This window comes from Tremella mesenterica (genome assembly GCF_000271645.1).
Source record: "Tremella mesenterica DSM 1558 unplaced genomic scaffold TREMEscaffold_1, whole genome shotgun sequence".
NCBI lineage: Eukaryota > Fungi > Basidiomycota > Tremellomycetes > Tremellales > Tremellaceae > Tremella > Tremella mesenterica.
Genome location: NW_006711225.1, coordinates 1,994,879 through 2,018,581, shown reverse-complemented (window position 1 = coordinate 2,018,581; position 23,703 = coordinate 1,994,879). Strand labels below are relative to the sequence as shown.

Below are 23,703 nucleotides of genomic sequence, written 5' to 3'. Positions count from 1 at the left end.
TGATCATTCTGCCCAGGGAGGACGACCCGCACTGAATGTGAACACTCATGTCCGGTTTAGTAGTCCCCGAACAGATTTCTATACGCCACTCTCCTCCCCTTCGAGCCCAGTGAAACGCCAATGGGACTGTGTTGCAACAGCAACTGCTACTCACTCATCACAAATCACTTCCTACCATCATCTTGAGGCTGGACAACATTTTGTGGGGTGTGCGACGTACAAGGAGACACCACTGTATCAGAATGTTGAAGGTATATGGTGTAAACGGGGTACTGAAACCATGAGGATTGATGATGGTGGGCAAAGAGATGTTAGTCTCACAGAGGAACAAGCAGAAATCTACTTTCGGTCTGTTGCAAGTAGCGAAGATCTGATCAGTCAAGTTTTCTCCACACCCAGTGGTAAGTGGCTACTGAAAGACCAAAAAGAGGATTGCCAAAACCTCAACAGTAGACTGGTGGAATGGTCGGGCTGGCGGATCTACTTGGTCATAGATAAGAGTGCAACAGAAGCTTCTTTGAGTTTGATAACCGGACTTGGGGATCATGTGTTCCCTCCCCCACACATCAGAGATGGAGAGGCAGAACATCGCGGAATGATGAAGAGAATTCATGTTTTTGACATGGATGATCTTGAAGAGCGAATGCCACAAGCTAGATTTACACCAGTTGCAAATCCCCAAAAGACAGGAGAGATGTTGGAAATTTGGTTCACCCGGGCAATGGGCTCCATAGCAAGTGGGGTGGGGAGGACAGAGACTTATGAAACCCCCGGTCCAGTTGAACATGAGAGATCAGGTAAGCCTAATCCAGATTCTAGGCTCCCCAAAGTCGCAGATACAGGTGAGTCCATGAACTTGCAGTCCGGTAGGAAGCGACTTCGCTTACATGACCCGGAAGATGAGAGAGAGGAGTGAAAGGCAAGCCAGAGGAGGAATGAAGCATATTTCACATACAGAGCGGATGAGTGACCTGAGGTATGTGTCATGAACATGACTGCCACGTCGGTATTAGGAGGTCAGGGTCAACGGAGTTATGGTTGAAGAGTCCCTGAGCGTAGTCAGCAGATACATTATTCGAAGCTATCAGTTATCTCTTTGAAGAATGTATCTTCCTCTGTCTGAACTACATAGATCGTCTAAGCACTAGTCAGTAGCAAGGCCTTGTCTCCCGAGAACCTAGAGCCGTCTTGACAGTATGTATACTTACGTCCCTTATCTACTACGCTCTATCATCGGCTCGACGATTGACACGTTTCACCCTCATGCTCCGGAAACTTCAAAGGATGCCTCTGCACTTGAATGGCTCCTTTCCGTAGGACAAGTCGTGAAGTACTTTACCCATGAAACATCCATCAAGTCAGGATTCGGTGAGAGATGTGTTACCTGTCGCGGGCGGCGACGCACGGTCGACACTACTTTGCACATCCAAAATGCATGCATGTTCTTCTCTTTTTCCATGTTGTCTCTTCATATATCTCCTTAGATTGCTTTCTTACAAGTACCAAAAGCATGCCATCACAATCCCTAACTGCTGCTCTACTTGATTGTCACAAAGTCATACCTCCTAAAGTACCCAACTTCTCCACCATAGCCAAAGAACACAATGTTGTACGCACCACCCTTAGTTGCAACTACTACAAATCCCTCCATGAAATCCCACCTGATGGTCGATCCAACCAATCGCATCTTGATGAACATGAGGAAGCTGTCTGTCACGAGACCAACTAACCAGCATTGGGACGATGTAACAGTGCCCTTCAGAGGCAGCGGTGTAAACCACTGTACTAAAAGGCCTATTAACCGGCGGTTACTGCATACTGCCGGTTGCTGGTTAGATACCCAACCCATCCTATCACTATCACTATCAGACTATCTTGTCACTTCGTGACACTGTCCTAGTAAAGCGTGTTCTTGAATTGGGAAAACATCGACTCTATCCCACTCCTGCCATCCTGCGGAACATGGCTTACGAGATTTGTGGTACCCTTCCGTCTAGCAAGTGGGCAACTCGGTTTATAGATTGACACAAGGACCAAATCAAGTGCATGAGGCTTCATGGGATGGAGAAATCACGGCTTACGGCTGAGTACAAACCAATCTTTGAGGAATACTTTGATATTGTGAGTTTACCTGCTTTCACAATCTATTGCTGATGGCTATAGTTGGAGAGTCGATGTGATGAACTCAACATCGGGCCAGAGGCGATATTTAACATGGATGAGAAAGGATTCATTGTCAAACAAACAAGGAATCTCGGATACTTCCCCTTGAGGAGACACTCAAGTCCGACCCGGCAAAAGCGCGCATAGATGGATCTCGAGAATTTGTCACCCTCATTGCTGCTATCTGCGCTGATAGCACTGCCCTTCCTCCTGCTCTCATCTACAAAGGGGTATACGGCCAGGTATGCGAAAGCCGGACTTCTGAGGTTCTCCCAAGCAGTGAGATCTTTATGGCTGCTTCGGAAAAAGGGTGGACGGATGACAATCTTGGGCTTCAATGGCTAACCGAAGGTTTTGATAAAAGTACTGCTTCAAGACAACTACGGCATCGTCTTCTTATTGTCAATGGACATTCAAGTCATGTCAACTACACTTTCCTGCAGCTTTGTGATTCACTTCGCATTGCGGTCTGCATTCTTCCTCCACACAGTACCCATTGTCTTCAGCCATTGGATGTTGGCGTCTTCTCACCACTTTCCTCCCACTACACTACTGTCTCCACTCAACTGTCTGTCGCTTGGGAAGGTAGAGTGGGAATGAGTAAAGCACTCTTTTACCTTATCTTCAAGCAAGCATGGGCTAATGCTCTCTTGGAATCCACCATATGACATGCTTTTGCGAAGGCGGGCATCCATCCGGTGAATCGTAATGTGGTAATCAATTCTGTCTTCACCCGTCCGATAACCCCACCCCCCAAAGAGCAGGGGCGGTTCAGTCATTCTTCAATCCACCCAGTTCTCCCCTCAACGCCAGCAGTTCAGTCAAACTCATTCTCAAAGGTGAGGTCACACCTGACAACACAAGTGGGAAATTGTACAAGGCGTTCCGGTCTTTATCTGCGGATCATCACCTCATGAAATCAAAGTTGGACAATCTGGAGCAGGCGATATCACACACAAGGAGAAAGAAGACGGCTCGAAAGTATGTAGCGGATCAAACAGAAGGTGGGGTAGCATTCTTAGGGCCACAACAGTTTCAAGAGGCAAGGGAGGAGTTTGAGCGAGAGGAAGCAGAAGCGGAGGAAGCAGAGAGATTGAAGGCTGTTGCTGCAGAGGAGCGTGCAGAGAAGAAGAGACAACAGGAGGAAGAGACAAGGGTGCGAAGAGCAGCAGTGGCTGCAGCTAGAGCTGAGAAGAAGAGGAAGCAGGAAGAAGAGAAGGAGAAAAAGAAACAAGATCAAGAGCTCAGGAAAGTGGAGAAAGCGCTACAAACATTGGCTGCATTTGAAGCAAAAAGATCTGCGGGTTTGTCTAGACGTAGGGGAGGAGGAGGTTCAAGTAGTAAGTCATATCCAAGTAGTAGAAGCGGCTGATAGCCTTAGAAACAGGTGCAGGACAATCCTCTATGTCAGTGGATGTGGATATGGAAGAGGTGCCGCAATTTCCTGATACCGAGGTGCCAGGTGAGTTTGGTGCAGTATAATCTGAGTATGACGAGTGTATGGGCTATTGTCTATCATAGACAGATATCTGGACTATACAGACTAAGATTATGCATGTTAAGGATCATTTTCCATGTACTACCAGTTGAAGGAGTGTGCAGAGTAGTGTCGACCATGCGTGGCCGTCCGCGACAGGTAGCCGATAGAATCGGCAGGGCCGGCCGAACCGACATTAGGATTTTCCCCCACCACGAAACTCCCGACGTTCAACTTATCCTCTGAACTTTATTCAATCGTCTCTGGTTTACTGCATGTGAGTGGAATGTGATAAGTGTAGAGACATGTAGAATCGATGCATGCTCTTTTCCCCCCTCTGTATTATCATCTAATTATCAGCAAAACAGATTAACAGTTGCAAGTCCACTTACCTCTGTGTATGACTAAGGCAAGTTCTGATTTCTACTCTCCTCATCATGACTTCTGTGTTGTCTAAGATCTGTCTTGAGAATCACCCCAAGTTATCCCACGATCCAGCATTGTATGCTCCATGGAGGAAGTCAATCGAAGTGTATCTACAGATAGGTGACATGTGGAATATCGTCACAGGTAATGATACCGAACCTAGTCGCGTAGGGGTTAGGCCGACAGATGAGAGGGCCGGTTCAGTACCTCTTAGCACTCCCTTTGCAGGGCAAGTGGTAGGTACGAGGATCGCTGGAGAAGAGTTGAAGGAATGGGAAAAGTGGAAAGTGAGGGAGAATAAAGCGCAGGGGATGATCAAGGGGACAGTGTTGGACGCTGTGATGCTTGATTTATCTGAGAAACTGTCAGCTAAAGAAATGCGGGATTATTGTGTGAACCTGCAAGTGACAGCCACGATTGAGAATCAGAGGAACGTCCGTCAAGCTGTGTTTAGCTATGACTTAAGGGACGATGTAACAGCCGAAGAAATGGCTAAGCATGTAGAGGATTTCTCGAAGACGATGGCTGAAGCAAAGTTGGTTGGATTAATCTTTGACTCACAGGAACAAGCCCGATTATTCCTCAATACTATCCTAGCACAGTCCTACAGGATCATCCATATGGAAGTAATGTTTTATTTTAAAGAGGATAGAACTTGGGAAAAGGTCTTAACAATCTTTAACGCAGAAACGGCAAGACACAAGGCGCGTGTCACAATCGTCGTTTCTTCTTCTCTACCGACCGATGGTTGAAAAACCTTGGCTAACTACGTTGTCGTGGGGCGTCAATGTCTCACTGAGACAGGGTACTCAATGGGGAACTACGGCTAACTATGCCGTGGAGGTACGTCGAGTGGTAAACAATAAGATGATCGTTGATGAACTGCGGCTAACCTCGCCGGCAGGGGTCAAACTGCTGAGTGGTAGCCCTCCTTAACTCAAAAGTGGTAGCTACTGAATATATCTCTCGCTACGGTCAACAATCAAGGATCACTGAAGAAGTTCAGCGATCTGTAAACTTTCCATACTTCTCCTCTCTTCTCCTAGGACGTCCTTAAACTCCTGCACAGCCTCACGCTCAGTCCTCTTCACTCAACTTCGCCGTATCCCCAATATCCTACTCCGCTCACTTTGGCTAACTTCGCCTAACTTCCCCTACTCTGCTCTCACCCGGTTTCCTTCTCCTAACTTTGCCGTAGTTCTCCGTTAGGCCGGGTTGTCGTGATAAATGCTCCCTAGGTTCCCATCACTTTGTCGTAGTTGGTCTCAGTGGTTCAGGGTGATGGTGAAAGGAGGGTTGGTGATGGTAGTTGTCAGGGATGTTACGACATGGCTTGTGACAGTACAAGATACTGATTGAAGTCCGTGGTAAGTTGCAGCTTGACTTCCACAAAGGAGAACTAGCAAGAGTCTTAGGGCAAGAGGAAGGTATGAGCGGTTGGATCGTACAGTACAAATTGAATGGTTCAATTGCGGTTAGTCGTGATGTGTGAAGCGCACAGGATTACGTTCGACCTTCAACTATGGTACAAGATTGTGTTCCCGCACGGTTGGTACCGAATGTGAATACAAATACAACTACAGTCACTCCTACAACACTTCCTGATCCCCTTCCTGGTCCACTTCCTACACCTGTCATGACCCTATTCATCATGACATCCCCATCCAAGGGTCCGGCCCATTCCTCAGAGAGAAAGGTTCTCAGTGAAGTCTCACAGAAGTCTCGCAGAAGAGAATGGAGGTTTAAGCCTCACTTTTATTCAAGATATCACGTTTTGATTCAAAGTATGACGTAACTGAACTTCTGGTGAAGACTTAGGTGAGGAATCTCTTCAACAATAACCTCGCTCTGCAGGATATATAAACCCCCCCCCCCCCCTGTTGGCCCCATGGATTTTTTTTCCTAAGGATCAAAATATCTTTTGCATTTCATATTTATCAGACCTCTTCGGGAGCACTTGTTACAGAATTATCATACTTGTTTGATACCTTCTAGCTTGACCACTTGATCCTTCCAAGCTATCCTATCCTTCTTGACTTATACTTTCTTGACTTGACTACAATCTGATCACTTCACAGTACCACAGACCATCTTTGTTCGTCTTGGTCCAAGCCCATCGAAACCTTCATCTTCCACTCCGTCTTTGTCCTTCAGGTCTCACAAGGACGGGTCGCAACAACACCTGTACCTACGACTCGTGTACAATCTCAATCACCTGTGTCCGTACACAAATCTACTACAGTTGTATAGACTCCTTCGGATAGGATTCCTACGGAAACACCTGCTCAAGCTATTGAAGATAGTAGGGACAGAGAAGCAATGGAAGAGAATGAGAGGAGGGCATTGGAAGAGCTTAGCAGAGCAATGGGACAGCAACTTGGGGCGGAGGATAGTACCGGGGGATCAGTACTAGGAGATGAGTCCATCCCACCCGTACCTTCTAACCCTCCTACCCCTCCATCTGATACTACTAGACACATTTTGCCCGCTTTGCGGGCTCCCGCCACTCAATGTTAGCTGTTTGAGCGCCACCTATCAGGTGATGAGTCATTCAAAGAGATGCATAGTTTCCAACACGATCTCATCTGAAACCAAGTATGAAAATTTTGATCAAAGCAGAAGTGGGCGAAAGACGACGTTCTGAGTCACTGTATCCTCCTTGCCATAGTACACCCGCCCATCCTCCCTCTGCTGAACCTTGAGACCACTGTGTATAACTTGCCCTGAGAAAAGGCTGAGCTGGAAACGTCTAGCCCCACTCGATGCAGAGTCAACCCTTGGCAGGAGTTGAATGTAGTCGCATAGGCGGGAGCAAGAGGAAACTGTTTGCGCTGCAGGGTGAAACCCTTCCTTGGCAAGGGGTATTCAAAAGTGATGCGAGGGATGAGGATTGTGTGAGGTTGAAGCATTCCAACACCATTGGCCTCACCTATGAGCTGGCAGGTCACCGTCTGATGTCCCACAGCTGTCACCTTCAGCCGCACGATCTTCGCCAAACCTCTTTCCTGGGAGAAGTTGTGGAGCAGGCGGATGATGGTGTTCACCTTGTTGGAGAGCACATGAGATGGCACTCCAGGAGGGGTCTGAGCATGAAGAACATCCCGCTGTGTATGTGGCTGTAGAGCAAGGCTGTCTACAGTATCAAGAGCTTCCACTTCCTTGATGGTGTCGTGGGAGTAGCTGACACGCTCTTCACCATTGATAGTCAAGATGATGTTGGAGTTGTAGAGGTCGCATTGGCGGTTGGTCGCGCAGAGGATGGAACGGTGGAGGCATGCCACAGCATCTGAGCAAATGTTATGAGGGAAGACAAAGTCGGTGAGCTCCTCCCCGGTGAGTGCGGTGGGTATCATGGAGAGGTCAACCACATCGTCTTGCAATGGGGTGGTCCCGTCGCCCACCATGTCAACCATGTTGGCGAGTTCAATGCCAGCCGCATGTCTGATGGGTGTGATGAGGCGGTGGACAGTGAAGTGACACCAAAGGTAGGAAGTGCGCATGGAGGCTTCCACAATCTCAGCCCTTGTCCCCCCTCTGATTACCGGGGCGCACTGACGAAAGTCTTCAAGCAGAATGAAGGGCTTCCCCCCAAAGGGCAGGTTGGGATCACATGTGTCACGCAACAGGTTGCCAACACAGGCAAGCACAGTCTTGTTGGCCATGGGGGCCTCGTCCCAGAACAAGCAGCACACCTCCTGTAGCGGGTCCGCACGCGGAAGTGAGGGGTGACCATTGACGCCAGCTCCTCATTGCGCTCATTGACAGGGACTTTGAAGAGGGAGTGTATCGTAATCCCCCCCTCATACAGGAGAGCAGCGAACGCCGCCGACACCCCCACCAAGGGGATCTTGCCATTGGATCGCAGGCGGTCAAGGAGAGCAGCGACCAAGTAAGTCTTCCCCCTGCCTGCTTTCCCGTCAATGAACATGCAGGCGGGACGTCCCCCCATCACAGCACCCATGATCTCATCATAGATCACCCTCTGCTCTGGGTTTAAGTGGTTCAGCCTCATGACGGCCTCAGCACGCAGCTCCACCCGTCTGTCTGCAAAGAGGCTGATGTGATGACCCACCTCCCCTTCAAAGTCGTTGGGTACAGGCAGCCCAAAGTCCGCCAGAGACTTCCCGTGCTCCCCCAGCATCCTTCCTATCTCCTGCAATGCCCTCTCCTTACCCCTATCCAGATCGTTAAGAGCATGGAGGTTGAAATCCTGGGCCATCACCTCCCCATACTCTTCCCACCGCAGGAGAGGCCTGTCATGAACCACCAGCTCTGCTCTTGTGCACACAAGGCAGAAAGTCTAAGTATCAGTATGTTCATGTTTAGTTCTGCTCTTATGCCTCCAAGGCAAGAGACCTGAACCTTTAGTTAGTTAAGTTATCCTCAGTTAGTCTGCCTGGTATGGCATTAGACCCAAGACTTCAGTTTAGTTAGATTCAAGGCAAACGTATGGTTTACGTCGTCATGCGTGCTTCTACATGCGGTCAACAGCGTATTGTACGCATCACGTCGCAAAGACCACACAGCTTTCTGATTCATGGTTGAATATACACATGAGATCAAGAACCACAACTCTTTCCTACGCAGGACGACACACATCCCAGAATGGACTCAGAATTACATATAAACCCCATACACTTCTTACATAGTTTCTTTTCTTCAGCAATGTATCTTTTCAATTCTCTTAACCTTGTTTGATAAGTCACTCAGTTGCTTCTAACCCAACATCTCAGTCTCCTCAGTATCTAAGGCAGTCATCAAGCTCTACGAGCCAGAGACTAAAACCCCTCAGTATCCAAGGCAGTACTTTGCTACCGCAGTCTACCCGCAGGCGTGACAAGGCCCCTGTGCGTCATTGAGGAGCAGGTCCACAAAAAGGCCCCTCAGTGTTGCAGGCGTCAAAAAGTTGGCCAGCCCCTCCCTGAGGGCCATCTGTGCCTTGTTCTCAGCCACAAACAGACCTAACATCCTTGCCGCCTCCTGGAAGGTACAGTATTCTACACCGTACACGGTCTTGAGCTCCCCAAAAGACCTGGCAGAGTAAGCATTGAGGATGGCCCGCAGGTAGAAGAGCTCCCCTTGTGATGCTCTGACTGAAGCAATCTGTAACGGTACTGGAAACACGACAACTAGGTCGCAGGTTGGGTCAAACTCGATGGAGGTCTCGTAGAAGTCTAGAGTCTCGGGTGCTAATGGATCGTGTCTCCTCTGCAATCGATGTAGCCAAAGAATGATATTGAAGAATCAGCAAAGTTGGTACTTTGCTGATTGTACTATATACTGTCTATGGATATCCTTGTCCTCGTCCTCTTCCTGCTGCAAGCGTCTACGTACATACTCGGACAGGTGAAAAACCGCTTTGAGCAAACCCAGTGGGAAAATCTCGAAAGGGGAAAACCCGTCCCTACCTACTGCAGCACTGCCTCCAACTCCCGCTTTCCTCTATCCTAATCCGTCGAACTCGATAGAGTTCTCTCGATTCGTTGTTACCCCGTAACATCTACCCTTAAATCCTCCATATTCTTCAAATGACGTTTGCCCAGCAAAGCTTTGGTGAGAATATCCGCTTGTTGATCATTGGTTGGAACATAGACGAGTTGAATTTGACCGTTTGAGACTTGTTCTCGTATGAAATGGTGACGATACTCGATGTGTTTTGTCCGAGTATGAACACCTGGGTTATTAGCAAGCGCGAAAGCTCCCTTCTTGTCGCATTTCAATGTCACTATTCCCTTGAAATTGACCAATTCCTTCACAAGCCCAGATAACCATCTTGCTTCCTTTGCTGCTTCAGCCATTGCCACACACTCTACTTCTAATGTTGAGGTCGTGACTGAACCTTGTCCCTTTGACATCCAACTAATCACTGAATCACAGAGCTTGAAGATATATCCTGTGGTAGATCGCCGTGTCACTTTACATCCTGCAAAGTTGGCGTTCACCCAACCTTCTAAACCTTTCCCCACTTCTCCGCCAAGAACCAAGCCGTATTCTCGTGTCTTGTTGAGATAAGCAACTATTCGTAGAGCAAGTTGCTAATGAGTTTACAGGGGAGCAGCACTAAACCGTGCTAGAAAGTTTGTCGCAAAGCTGATGTCTGGCCGAGTACATGCCGATGTCCACATCAAGCTTCCAATAGCAGCTTGGTAAGGGGAAAGAGGTGCCAGTTCATCGGTTTCACTGATTGCTGGTTCATCGTGATGCTGAGTGGGGAAAGGAGCTGTCATTGGACAATGTTGTGAATGACCAGGAAATCGGGAAGCGACTTTATTGATGTAAGCTGGTTGAGAAAGATGGAATCTTCTCTTCAAACGATCTCATGTAACCTTGAGGCCAAGAATCTGCTTCATTTCTCCCATTTCTGTCATTACCCATTTCCTTTTCAGCTTCTCCATAACCCCATCAATCTCCTTGTTTGTCTTCGCAGTTATGACCAGGTCATCAACATACGCCAGGAGAATCACTAGTCCTCCATGCTTTCCTGCCGGCCGGACATACATTCCCCAATCTCCCTCAGTCCTCCTGAAACCCTGCTCTTCCAGAGCTTTCCCGAGTTCCAACACCCGGGCTGACTGTTTCAACCCATACAATGACTTCTTCAACCGCAGTACTGTCCCACTGCGCTGTCGTACCATGGCTTCAGGATGTTCCATGTAGACTTCTTTGTCAAGAACACCATTAAGGTAAGCTCCCGCAACATCGGCTTGTCGTAGTTCCAGATCAAAAGTAGCCGCAATAGTGAGAAGTAGACGAAGACTCGTCATCCTACTCACTGGTGCATATGTCTGTTCATAATCAATCCCAGGTTGTTGGGAGAAAGCTTTTGCTACAACTCTTGCTTTATGTTTGACGATTTGACCATCCACGTCTCTCTTGATATTGAATACCCATCTTGACGCAATAGCTTTTTGACCTGCTGGAAGATACGCTTCTTCCCATGTTCCCTTTGACTCGATATTGTCAAGTTCCCGGAGCATAGCTTTCTTCCATTCGTCTTTATCCCTGCTAGTAAGGGCTTCTCTAGCAGTCTGAGGTCCATCAGACGGTGACGAATTTGCTTCTTCCATACCCATCTCCGACGCCATAGCAGATGCCCGTGTCATATTGCTATACCATTTCTCCACAAGGTTTGCTTGATATGGTACTTGTCCAGCAATTTGAGCACTACGTTGAGTAGGAAGTACAGGTGGGGGAGGAGGTGGTACAGGAGCTACAGGCGCAGGAGGGATAGGTGCTGGAAGAGGATTTGCCGTGGGAGTGGGTGTTTCTTGAGTAGCCTCAACATCCAATCCCGTCTCCCTCTGTCCTTCCACACCATCATCATTCCTCTGCTCTGTCACTCCTCCATTCTCCCTCACACTCACTGACTCTGTTTCTTCTTCCAGAGGTTCAACCACGACCTGAGCTGGTTGTACTGGAGGTATCATTCTTGAGGAAGGAAGTGTTACCGGTAGAGTTGTAATAGGTCGTAGAGGAGGATTGGATACTGCTGCCGTGGGAGGAGTAATGGGTGTGATCGTCTTCTCTGGAGTTAAGGGATGGTCTGAAGCACTCTTAACATCCCTGCTGAAAAGCATCTTTCCATCACTCTCCATCCTCACGTACCAACCACTCTTTGCTGGATCCATTCCTACGACCCTTCCCAATTCTCCCTTGTCAATATCTAACCTTGACTTTCCTCGTACCTCCCCGGGAATCTGAACAAACACCAGTTCCCCAAACATCAAAGCGTTCTTTAGATTTGGGTCTCTACCCGTGTACTTCATCCACGCATTGATACCATCTTCACCTCTGGTCGTCCTCATGAAGAGATAACAGGCGTATTTCACCGCCCAATCCCAGTAGTCGTTATTCAGATTGGCTGATGCCAACATCGCTTCAGTCATCTCCTTGAGAGTTCTGTTGAACCTTTCCACGACTCCATTCAGCTCGGGAGTGTACCTAGGAGTAACTTGATGGATAATTCCCGTCTCGTGGTACCAAGCACCTGCTGGTCCACTGGCAAATTCCAGTCCACCATCACTTCTGATAAACCGTACTTTCCCTCCCGTCTGCCTCTCCAACTTGTTGACAAACCCTTTCAGGTGAATCAATACATTCTGCTTATTAGGCAGGGGTATCACCGAAGCAATCCGAGAATAGTCATCTATCATTGCCAGATAATGACGATTTCCTCCAATGGATGGGTCAAAAGGACCGGCCAGATTGACATGAACCGTCTCTGCATCTACCTTCCCCCTCGGGCTTTCTTTCCCCTTGGGTAGCCTTGTTGCCCTGCGAGCTTGACAAGTGTCGCATTCCTCCAGCTTGAACGTATCCTGTTCCAGCTGCTCCCTCGAATTATGTAGTAGTCCATCACCTGCTAGCTTCAGGAGTTTCTCACGACCAATATGTCCCAGTCTTTTATGTTCCTCTTCCAGAAGACTTGCTCTTGCTTTGATTTCATTTACTTGAGGTATCTGGAAGCCTTCTGGTTGAGATGGATTGTGGTGAACAATCCCCATCTGGACAAACAGGAAATTCCCCTGTCTCTCGCCCTTGATGATCAAGCCGTTTCTTGACAAAACCATGTCATGCAGGTCGACTTTCCACCCCTTATCTATCAGAGTATATGCTGAAAGATAATTGTTGTAGCTGAGGGTTGATAAAATACGTCTTGAAGTTTGATTCCTCTTCCATTGTTAAGACATAAGAAGACGCAACCATTCTACCGCTGTTAGGAACTGAGAATAAGCAGGTGAGGTAAGTTTCTTGAGGTTTGTGAACAGATGGATGTAAGGGGAGACATGGTGGGTGCATCCACTATCAACAAGGAATTCGGGAATGGAAGTAGAGGTTGACGAGTTGTCTTTGCCGATAGCCCCTATCTCAAATTCTTCCAATCTTGCTTCTCCGGCATGCTTTTCACCCTTTCCCTTTCCTTTCATCTTTCCCTCATTATTATCCTCCTTCCTCGGACAATCCGCCTTCATATGTCCACTTTCCCTGCAGTTCCAACACTTTAGTCCATCCTTCTAACCTTTACCCTGACTATCTTTTCCACCACCACCATTACCACCTTTCTTTCCCTTGAACCAAGGTTTACCCTTCCCTTTTGCACCATGCTCCAGGGAAACCTTCTGCATTGCCGTATTCACCTCTCCAACTACATCTCCTTCACCCCTTGCTTCCCTTCGAGCAATCTCCCCTTGGTACATCTTCCTAACATTATCCCATGTATGAAGGTAGCCGCATTGTTGTTGGAAGATACGAAGAGCAATGTCAAAGTCGGTAGCACGGGTGAGAGAATCAAGGAATAGTTGAACACAAGTGTTATCGGAAAACTCGCAACCGGCATGTTTGGCTTCAAAGAAGAGAGAGTTGAATGTGGTGAGATGTTTAACGAGATTGTTGACCGAGGAATTGGAAGGGAGGAAATGAGTACGGAGCTTTCTTTCGATGGCAGAACAATGATGAGGAGTACTTATCTTCATGTCGTTCTCCAGCCAATCCCACATCTCCTTCGCCGTAGATAACTCTTGAATCTCCATCAAAAGTCCCATATCTACCCTGGCTTGGATGACACCCTGGGCTCTAAGCTCCCTCTTTCTCCACTCATCCCATCTCTTCATCTCGTCTGTCCCCAATGTCCTGGGACCATCCATCTCGTCCTCTCTAGGCGGCATAGACCCCGCTCGTATGTCTTGTGAGACTCTGAGACTTCGATACGCCTCGGTGTCTGTTCCTTTGATGATGCCGATGCAGCCGACAATGGTAAGGTGAAGTCGGGCTTGTGTGCTCCACGCGTAGTAGCCGTGGGCATTGGAAAGAATGGGAATGTTATTGAGTGTGGTTCCTAAATATTCGCTCATATTGATGTACGTGAGCTTCGTCTTCTAGATCAAAAATAGACTCTCAAGAAAGACTTATCGTGCGCTAGGCGAGTACTACAACGTAGTAGCCGCCACCAGGTTGGACTGGATTTCCTTCTACCGGCAAGCCCATAGGTATGCGTCTCAAAGACGTCTCCGCCGCAGTAAACTACAACTGTCCTTCGCTCCCTACTATCCAACCAATTACGCCCTTTCCCGTCTCCTAATCTACTCTTCTCCTGTCAAGATTCTACTGGACTAGTACTATGACCCGTACCATCCCCTTGTAAGTATCACGCTCGACTATGTACTGTCGACTGATTTTAACTACAAGTACTTGATGATGTAACTACAAGTATTATTACGATCACTATACCACTGATGATCGTAAGATCGTTCGATCGTTCAATGACTCGACCGTAATCGCTCGCGATTGCTCGCTCGCTATCTGATCTCGTTCGTAATCGCTTGCGATCGCTCGCTCGCTTTCCGACTCGACTCGACCGTAATCGCTCGCGATCGCTCGCTCACTTTCGGATCTCGTTCGATCGTTCGTCTCGACCGCTCGTCTCGACCGATCTCCTCTGAACCGCAGCCTGAAGCTTTGGTTGACTTCCGCCGTGAGGCCTCAGTCCGTCTCGTTTGTCTCTTTATTCCGCAGGCGCGCACTCCGCACACCCACAACCCAACCTGCCTATCCCACAAACCCTGGCAGCCGGACAAGCCCTCGTGGCCCCCCAGGTTGTGGACAGTAACACTCACGAAGTGAGAAGGTAATGGCAGGAGGGATGTCTAGGTGTGTGGATGGCTAAGTTTATACACAGTGATAGTGTCCGACTGTTAATCTGTTGGTTTGGTGAGACGAGAGAGGATGCATAAAAGAGAGAGGTATCCGCGGGTTTGGTCTCGCGGCGGAGTTTCTCGGGGTTGTACATACGACTGGTGGTGGTGGTACCATCAACAACCATCACCGACCCTCCTTTCACCATCACCCCGAACCACTGAGACCAACTACACGAAGTGATGGGAACCTAGGGAGCATTTATCACGACAACCCGGCCTAACGGAGAACTACGGCGAAGTTAGGAGAAGGAAACCGTGTGAGAGCAGAGTAGGGGAAGTTAGGCAAAGTTAGTCGAAGTGAGCGGAGTAGGATATCGGGGATATGGCAAGGTACGGCAAAGTTGAGCGAAGAGGACTGAGCGTGAGGCTGTGCAGGAGTTGAAGGACGTTCTATGAGAAGAGAGGAGAAGTATAGATAGTTTACAGATCGCTGAACTTCTTCAGCGATCCTTGATTGTTGTCAGTAGTGAAAAATTGATAGAGATAGCTACATACAAATCGAGATACATCGCCATCAGAGAAAAACCCCAGTCAGAGTAATTACGTCGAAGTACGTCGTACGTTCCTTTCAACGCCTGCCCCCTTTGTTTGGGTGAGACATTGAAGCCGTAGTGTCAAGTCAGCCGAGGTTCGTTGACCTTTGGTCTGTTAGAGAGAAGTTATTCGACGGCCGTGACAATAGGGAGAGGAGACTTATCTTCGCTGTGGGGATGTGATGTACATCCTTCAGTACCATCTTTTGTCCTGAATCTAGTTCGAGATTAATATTACCTGTTTCCCAAGCCGTCATTGACTTGCCAGATGCTAGTCCGAATACTCTCGGTTTTGCTAGTCTTTTAATATTGGTCATTATCGACCTGTGAGGAGTTATGTGGTGAGTTGCACCACTATCCACTACCCAGGTGGGGATTACACGAGTGTGGCTAACGTCATTAGACTCTGTAGCTAGTCCAACCCACTCATTATCCTCAACCCATGGGTTTTCAACTTCTTCGGGCCATACAATGTTACTCGTGTACCCTTCGTCATCATCGAACCATGACTCTGTCGACATGGCCATCCCGGCCTGCGCCTCATGTTCACCATCCAATGACGAATACATCAAGGAGGTTTTGGAGTTATCTTTGGACTGGTTCTCATCCTTCGAGACCGTATGTCCTTTCTTATTATTCTTATAGTTAATCCTCCATTTCTTTTTACCTCCATCCTTTCCATCTGCGTTTTCTTTCCTGTTCGTATCCTCTCTTTTAGGTTTACGACAGTACTTCGCTAGATGTCCTACAGTATCACAGTTAGAACACTTTCTAGTTCCTTTCCTGGGCTGACCATCAGAGAGATTATCTTGGTTCACCCTCATTCCTTTATCCCTTTTGGCCAACATCGCAAATCCCTTTCTATTGGTCCTACCAACAGGGCACGCCGTATGTCGCGCTGTTTCTGCGTTGAAGATCATTAAGACCTTTTCTCAGGTTCTATCCTGCTTAGGATAAATCATTACTTCCATATGGATGATCCTGTAGGACTGTGCTAGGATAGTGTTGAGGAATAATCCGGCTCGTTCCTGTGAGTCAAAGATCAATCCAACCAACTTTGCTTCAGCCATCGTCTTCGAGAATTCGTCTACATGCTTAGCCATTTTTTCAGCTGTCGCATTGTCCCTTAAGTCATAGCTAAACAATGCTTGACGGACGTTCCTCTGATTCTCAATTGTGGCTGTCACATGCAGGTTCACACAATAATCCCACATTTCTTTAGCTGACATCTTCTCAGATAAATCAAGCATCACAGCGTCCGACACTGTCCCCTTGATCATCCCCTGCGCTTTATTCTCCCTTGCTTGCCACTTTTCCCATTCCTTCAACTCTTCTCCAACGATCCTTGTACCGCCTAACCCCTACGCGACCAGGTTCCGTATCATTACCTGTGACAATATTCCACACGTCACCTATCTGTAGATACACCTCGATTGACTTCCTCCACGGAGCATATGATGCAATCGTGGGATAACTTAGGGTGGTTATCAAGAGAGATCTTTGACGACACTGAGGTCATTATGAGTAGAGTAGAAATAGGAACTTGCCTTAGTTATACACAGAGGTATGTGGAGTTCCGACTGTTGATCTGTTTGCTGATAATTAGATGATAATACAGAGGGGGAAAAGAGCATGCATCAATTCTACATGTCTCTATACTTATCACATTCCACTCACATGCAGGAAACCAAAGACGATTGAATAAAGTTCAGAGGATAAGTTGAGTGACGGGTTATTCCACGGAAGGGGTAATTTTCTAATGTCGGTTCGGCCGTCCCCGGCCGATTCTATCGACCAACAATAACCTAGTGGGCAATCTGGGGACGTTGTGCCATAGCAAGTTGATCACAAAACCCATGCGTTGTATGTCCACCACCCAACACTTTCGGTGATAGGGCACCGAGTTCCTGAACGTACATCGTTCCAATCATCAAATCTGTACTGTGCACCGCCCTCAGCGCGAAAGAGGACGATTACACCTGACGATAATCTCATCCCAAGTGCTGTCGTCATTACGTGCACGCTGGCGTGTATGACCGTGCAAAGATAGTGCAAAGAGGTAATGTACGTATGTAAACGCACGGCTGATCATAATGGCAAAAGATCACAACTCAAATCATACTGACATGCAGAAACTCTGGTATGGTCAAGATACCGCCTCTCATAGGTTTGGGGTTGATTGCAACAAATGACGAACTATTATGCAGTGGGAGTCCCAGGGGCTCCTGATGGCCAGGCCCCATCCCATCCTAAAGCTCGATCAAAGTATCCCTTTCGGACCACCCTATCAGTCTCTGGAATGATCTTGTCTGACTCCATATAAGTGCTGAAGTGCCACCTTCCTATATGGCCGTCCAAAGTCTGGGATGCGGCTCCGTGGGAACGGGGTCTTTTCAGATCTCTCTTGTCGTTAGGTTCTAGCTTTCTAAGACCAAGAGTCACACGGTCTTTTGTGATGCAGCGAAAGGATATCCATCCACCTAACTTCGCAGCCAACTTGCGCGTGTTGCCCTCTTCCCCAGACTGGATAGTCCCCTCCTGATCCATGTAAAATATTGTTTGACCCGTTTTATCTTCTTTTTCATATATGTGGGTATCACAAACAACAACCTCATATAACTTCGCGGCTAGTTCTGGCCATTGAACTTTGCCATCATCACAGAAAACTACTTCTGAGTTGCGGGTACTTCTTGTCTCTGAGTCCATCCACGTCTCACCATCGTATTCCTCCTTATTGAGCTTTCTCCACTCTCCATCTAGAGTGTCTCTGCGAGCTAGAGTCAAACGGTAATAAGGCACACTGACAACCGTTTTGCCAGGCTTCACTTGTTCCCAATATGACTGATCACTTGCCCCAGCTACTGTTGCCGCTGAGATCGTTTGACCGCTACTCGTACTGTTGTTCTGTTTGTTTCCGGCACTTGTGATTGGCCAATATGGGCCTTGAATTGAATTGCCTTCCAAGAGTGCATTCAATGTTTCAAGTCCTAGGGTCTCGACTTTTCGTACTCTTTCTGTCCCAGGAGGAATACCCTGCTGAGGCAAGAGCCCTCTTGTACCAGTACGAGTCTCAATATCCCAGGGGTCTAATGCTTTGATGTTCACCAATGTTGTGCCTGCGTCTTTCACCTTCAGTCGCCGCAGTTCGACCTCTGTTTCTCTCACCTGCTCGACTACATATGGATTCCAGTCCTTGAACTTCACCTCCAGAGCTGCAACTGAATCCGAATCTGCCTGCCCTACCCAGTCTCTGGCTGTGACCCCTGCAGATTGGGATTGCTTCCGGAAGATTTTACCTGATCTGTCAATGAACACTGCCTTGTACATGGCCATTAGTGATGAACGGTTATCCAAAGCGCTATAGATCTGTTTTTTGTCAGACTCGGGACCTGAAATCCACAATCGAGAGTTTGGGTCACACCGAAGCCTGGTCGTCTCAAACCTGGCCAGAAGAAGGACATCCCCGACCCGAACCTCTGTACTATTTCCGTTTCCTGTTTCTGCTGGTTCTGAGGGAGGGGGGGTAGGGGTAAGGGAGCTAAGGGGTGAAGAGGAACCTCTGGAATTCGCGATGTCCATACTGTAACTCAGTGCTCTGGGTGGCAAATATGATGAAAGTTGTTTGGAAGAACAAAGATGAGACTTACTCAAGTGATTTATATCCCCATCAGAGGCAGGAGGAGAGTCTCACGTAAATCAACGCTCCTTTCTACGAGGCAGTGCGGCGGAGACTGAAGCTGAGGTGCATAAAAGAAGGCGTGAAGCACTGCCACAGGTCTAGAACAATCAATCTATATCCCCATCAGATCAGGTATATGAAAGGTGAGGTGAGAAGTGGGCTCAAGAACGAGTGAGATGAAAGTCGCGCGAATTTCCTCCTATAATGACAAGACCATTGAGGAAGATGTCATCTGTTGCTGTAGCCTTTCAAAGGCTATCTGCCAATGGAAAACTGTGAATGCAGAGGGAGTAAAACTGCAAATATCCACATACATGTGCCAAATCACTCATGTTCATTTCCTCTCACCCTCGGTAAGAAAATTGGAGGAGAGTGAGAGGAGTCTCAGAGGATAATGAAGTGGTGAATGATGAATAACAAAGATTCTTGATGGTTTTTCCAAATCATCCTAATCTACTCATTTACCGACATCGACTCTCAAAAGGGTTATAGTTTACGAACGAAAGTTTATGTCCGAGAACTTGACACATCCGTACCGCTATCATTGGTCCCACGACTTGACCAAGCTGAGGTTTCCTTTGAGTGTGGTGCCATTCTCGTGAGCATACTCAATCTGTTTATACTTATAACATGGAGTTTACCTTCTGAGATGGGTATTGACTTTGATTGTGAAGATCGAAGGAGGGGTAGAATCTGCTTGTGACCAACATCTTTAGCCAGCTCCCAAGGTCTAACAACATTACATTCAGAAGGCTCCTGAATTGGAACCAAGCTGATAAAGTCACCTTTGACCTCTTCAACACGGTACCATTTTGATTGTGAAAGTACCACCTCACAAGCTTGATTGATTCTTTTTGCATGTTTATCCGTCCCCCAGCTCTTCTCATTTATACCATTCACCCGGGAATTGTCAGAGCAATAAATTCTACCTATTTGGCCAAACTCAGAAGATGCAGCGTACATGGCTTTCAATCTATTTGGACTTGTATTGAAAATACTATTGACTTTATAAGTTGGTCTAGCGGTGCTTTTCCAAGAATATGAGACTGGATGAAATACAAGTTCTTCACTCTTAAACTCGTCAAACGCTAAAAAATCCCCTTGTTTGATGATTACGGATGGTTTCTTTCCCGAGGTTCCCCCTGATGGATATGGGGACAGGGAGAGAAGACTATATGAACGTATGGTCATATTCACTATCAACCAGAGTGTTGTTGGCGAATTAATACGAATCGAAAGAAAGTTGCTTATGGAAAGAAGGGGGGATTTTTGGCGGTTTTAAACATATCCCATGATCAGAGACACAAAAAGTATTTCTCATATTTCAAGATATCCTTTCATTTTTATACTTGGCAGGACATCAGAGGTTGAGGATAGTATAGGTGAGATTATGACACATAGGAAAAGAAGCTTGGGGGATCATCAGAGGAAAGGTTTCAAAGGTGGTTTGAACAGGGAGGGAAGAGATGGGTGGAGTTGGAGTCGCACGGACATTCCTCCCTCGGAGTTCTAATCCTCGTGAACGATACGTACTCCGACCCGCTGCGGTCGTGGGGAAAGAAAGCGTGGGACAAAATGTACTGCTCCACACGAGGGCCTCTTGGCTGCATGGCAACATTACATAGCAGGGTGTGATGCATTTCTCAAACAGATAGATACACAAAGATGATAATCCACAATATGTTCACGGATTGACACGTTTCCGATGATCCGCCTACACTCCTCTCCCTCCTGCCCATTACGCGAGTTATGATGTTTATACACATAGATTTACACCTATCTGACATTAAAAGATTAATAAGCAATATTGAGACGGTATTCACAGTGTTCAGAAGCTCCTCGGTGATTGTTACATCCTCCTTCCCAACTCGGCATGAGGTTGTCCAGCCACTCCCGTTTCGTTCGATCCACTAGCGGCACTATTGACCATGGTAGCATCGGACAACCTACCATCTCCCGTCACGGCGTAATGTCCCCCTGGATTGATATCGAATCGCTCTTTGAGAGCTGAGCGTGGGGAGGCGGGAGGGGAGGTGATACGTCGGAGCATGGCTTCAATCCTAGCTAAACGATCTTCCACGTCGTCTTTACCTCGGGATCGAGAACGTTCCATGTGTGCGGCCTGGTTGTGAGCTCCAGTCTCTCACATGGACCAAGATTGCATCGGAGTGGAGACAAGAGGGATGTAGGTATTGTAGGAGGTATCAGGAAAGAACAGAAAGCGATGGGGCAGGATGTCCATAGATGTTGGGAACATGCAGGCGGAAAAGGTGGAAATGAGCACTTACCGAGATGGGGTTGCTAACTTGTCGTAAGAGCTGATCCAAGTCGGGACCAGAAACAGCTACATTCTTCCCCGCTAACGGTATGCCGATCTTCTTTTCCTCGTCATCCCTGCCAGTGACAATGACCACAGTTGGCGCGGGACCACCTGCATCAGCATCCGGACCGAGTACAGTCTCGTATTGTAGGAATTTCTGCCAATCAGCTAACCTTGAACTGACATTGAGCCCGCCTGAGAATTGTGTAGCACAAGGAGAAGTTTGATGAGACGGTGATCTGGGAGCGAGGGGTAACGAAATTTCAAGGAAGGCGCAAGACAGATTGATCGCGATTGAAGCCAGGAGGAGATGAAGGGCAAAACTCACGAGCATTCTGAAGAACCCAGCGGCTATCACAGCGCCCATGGCTGGTCCGAGCCAGTAGATCCAGTGATAATGTTCAAATGTCTTGAGCACGACAGAGGGTCCAAATGATCTCGCAGGGTTGAGAGAACCGCCGGTATAATAAACCCCCAACAATTCGGCGATCTGATATCAGCATCTGCACAGCGTATCGAAGCTGGATGCCTAGCGGTCCCCCCCTACTCTCTCCCTCAAGATTACATCTTGAGCCTGTTGGGAGGGGAGAAACACTAACAAGGAAAACAACAGACGGACCGCAAGTATAGCATGGGTGTTGAAGGGAGGATTATTCAGGCTCACAAATAAAGCTAGCCCAATACCAATAGGGGCGATGAAAGTCGCCGCATGCTTCTCCGCAGCCAACAAGAGGATGGCCAACATCAACCTACTTCTTCAGTCTCGGTACTTACAGCAGCGAGATCTTGGAAACTTACAAGGCGGTAAGGAACATCTCGATGAATAATCCTTGAGCTACACTTGTCCCTCCTCCCAAAGTCGTACGGACGTTTCTGCTTCATCAGTGGAAGCGGATAATATTTTATTATGACTGACAAAGTACCAGGTGTGATAGCTTGTATAATGGCGGCTCCGGTGATTCCCCCCAATATCTGAGAAAAGGAGAGGAGGACTCCTCGAACGGGTGTGATAGAACCGACCAGAACCATACCAAGCGACCTGCGAATCAATTCTTGTCTCTCTATCAATTTCCCGCCCTATTTTCGATCGTTCGAAGGTACTCCATCATGATCGGTGACTTAGTGCCTCGGAAAGACGGACAGGGCGATAGGTCACATGGTTGATCATTGAGATCCCCTCAAATGGGGCCTCGTGGCGGGGCGTAGGGCGCAAGAAGGCGGATCATGAATCAAGGCAGAAGGAGAAAAAGATTGCCCGCGAATTCATATCTACTCACACGGCAGGATTGAACAACCCTCCAGAGACACGGAAGAAGATCCATGCGTTCACAGCCAAAGAGAATCCGAATGATAGGGCGATATACAATCTGAACATCAGCAGTAGCATGAACGATGTAGAGAGGAGAGGGCTCACAAGTTCGAGGTGTTTACTGTGGAAGCGGTCGATCCGCTTTGTCCAATCGTGGTGTCGCCCGTCACACTCGTGTTGGGGATCAAAGCCACGCTACGATCAGTTGGTGTGATGCTTATCGATGATCGACGAGGGCGAAAAGGGACTTACTTCGTTCCTCCCAAAGCAAAGATGAGGAAGAGGACAGTACCTGTGTATTCTCCTATCATAGCTATAAAATCTGTGTGTCATATTTATGACTTCTGAGACATCACATGGTACATCGTTGGTACAACAGAAAGTGAACGGGCGGGCGGTTGGTGAACCGTTGAGAGATAGGAGAGCGTCAACGACAACTCGAAGTGGGAATCAGAGCAGGGAGGTATACGATACAGAGAGGTTCGAAGGGATATGAACATACGGTTTTTGATCACTAGTCTCATAGGTCGTTCTTGTTCTCTTTTCGGTGACGAAATCCATGATTGTAGCTGTTCCAACTTTGGTCGTTTCCGTATAGGTTCTTCTCGGATTTCTGTAGCTGCCGTCCCATTCGGTCCATCGTGGCCATCGTGAGTGTCATGAGGTTGATATTGGTCGGACATGATCTCGATCGCGTGACTAACCGTTCGATCGATTGAAAGAGGAAGAAACCAAAGTGGCCACCTGGGCTACAAAGATGAATGAGTGGGTGAAAAAGTAGATGATGTATAATGTACGGTGATATATGTATGTACAAAAGTAATGCAGGACCGGACTGCGGGTGTATTACGATACTGCTAGTAGGTAGGTAGGTAGGTAGCCATAGCACGGTGATAGGGCGAGGCCAGAGAAGGTTGTGATTCGCTAAGGTGACTACCCACTCCCGGTGCCTCGGTTTTAAATCTTACTAACAAAAATCTCATGATACGGAAACATGACCACATTGCCGGGGGCACGGCACAAAGGTTCAAATGGAATCAGATCCTCCCAACGCCACCAACTTGACTACCGTTCACACAATGGTAACCCTACGGCGAGCTGT

At 47.8% G+C, this 23,703-nt stretch overlaps 5 protein-coding genes across 5 annotated transcripts; 1 reads left to right on the top strand and 4 right to left on the bottom strand.

Moving 5' to 3' along the window:
- Positions 1 to 280: 280 nt before the first annotated feature.
- Positions 281 to 5,861, top strand: TREMEDRAFT_58608 (uncharacterized protein; the record flags this gene model as incomplete). Its single annotated transcript, XM_007001270.1, has 15 exons — positions 281 to 401; positions 495 to 842; positions 958 to 976; positions 1,133 to 1,147; positions 1,501 to 1,708; positions 2,089 to 2,121; positions 2,250 to 2,526; positions 3,003 to 3,503; positions 3,545 to 3,625; positions 3,820 to 3,917; positions 4,123 to 4,302; positions 4,871 to 4,909; positions 5,326 to 5,407; positions 5,428 to 5,540; positions 5,568 to 5,861. The coding sequence occupies 15 exons, from the start codon at positions 281 to 283 to the stop codon at positions 5,859 to 5,861; spliced, it is 2,409 nt and encodes an 802-aa protein (XP_007001332.1).
- A 7,219-nt stretch (positions 5,862 to 13,080) lies between these two features.
- On the bottom strand, positions 13,081 to 13,917 carry TREMEDRAFT_58606 (uncharacterized protein; the record flags this gene model as incomplete). The annotated part of the gene is made up of 1 exon (XM_007001269.1): positions 13,081 to 13,917. One exon carries the CDS (start codon positions 13,915 to 13,917, stop codon positions 13,081 to 13,083), a length of 837 nt encoding a protein of 278 aa, XP_007001331.1.
- Positions 13,918 to 17,492: 3,575 nt separating this feature from the next.
- On the bottom strand, positions 17,493 to 18,872 carry TREMEDRAFT_58605 (uncharacterized protein; the record flags this gene model as incomplete). The annotated part of the gene is made up of 1 exon (XM_007001268.1): positions 17,493 to 18,872. The coding sequence occupies one exon, from the start codon at positions 18,870 to 18,872 to the stop codon at positions 17,493 to 17,495; it is 1,380 nt and encodes a 459-aa protein (XP_007001330.1).
- Positions 18,873 to 19,479: 607 nt separating this feature from the next.
- Positions 19,480 to 20,163, bottom strand: TREMEDRAFT_58604 (uncharacterized protein; the record flags this gene model as incomplete). The annotated part of the gene is made up of 1 exon (XM_007001267.1): positions 19,480 to 20,163. One exon carries the CDS (start codon positions 20,161 to 20,163, stop codon positions 19,480 to 19,482), a length of 684 nt encoding a protein of 227 aa, XP_007001329.1.
- Positions 20,164 to 21,416: 1,253 nt separating this feature from the next.
- Positions 21,417 to 22,924, bottom strand: TREMEDRAFT_16454 (uncharacterized protein; the record flags this gene model as incomplete). The annotated part of the gene is made up of 8 exons (XM_007000360.1): positions 21,417 to 21,449; positions 21,621 to 21,782; positions 21,957 to 22,041; positions 22,091 to 22,165; positions 22,209 to 22,331; positions 22,570 to 22,659; positions 22,707 to 22,796; positions 22,854 to 22,924. Coding segments are annotated over 8 exons (729 nt in total), but the record flags the coding sequence as incomplete, so codon positions are not given.
- Positions 22,925 to 23,703: the final 779 nt, after the last annotated feature.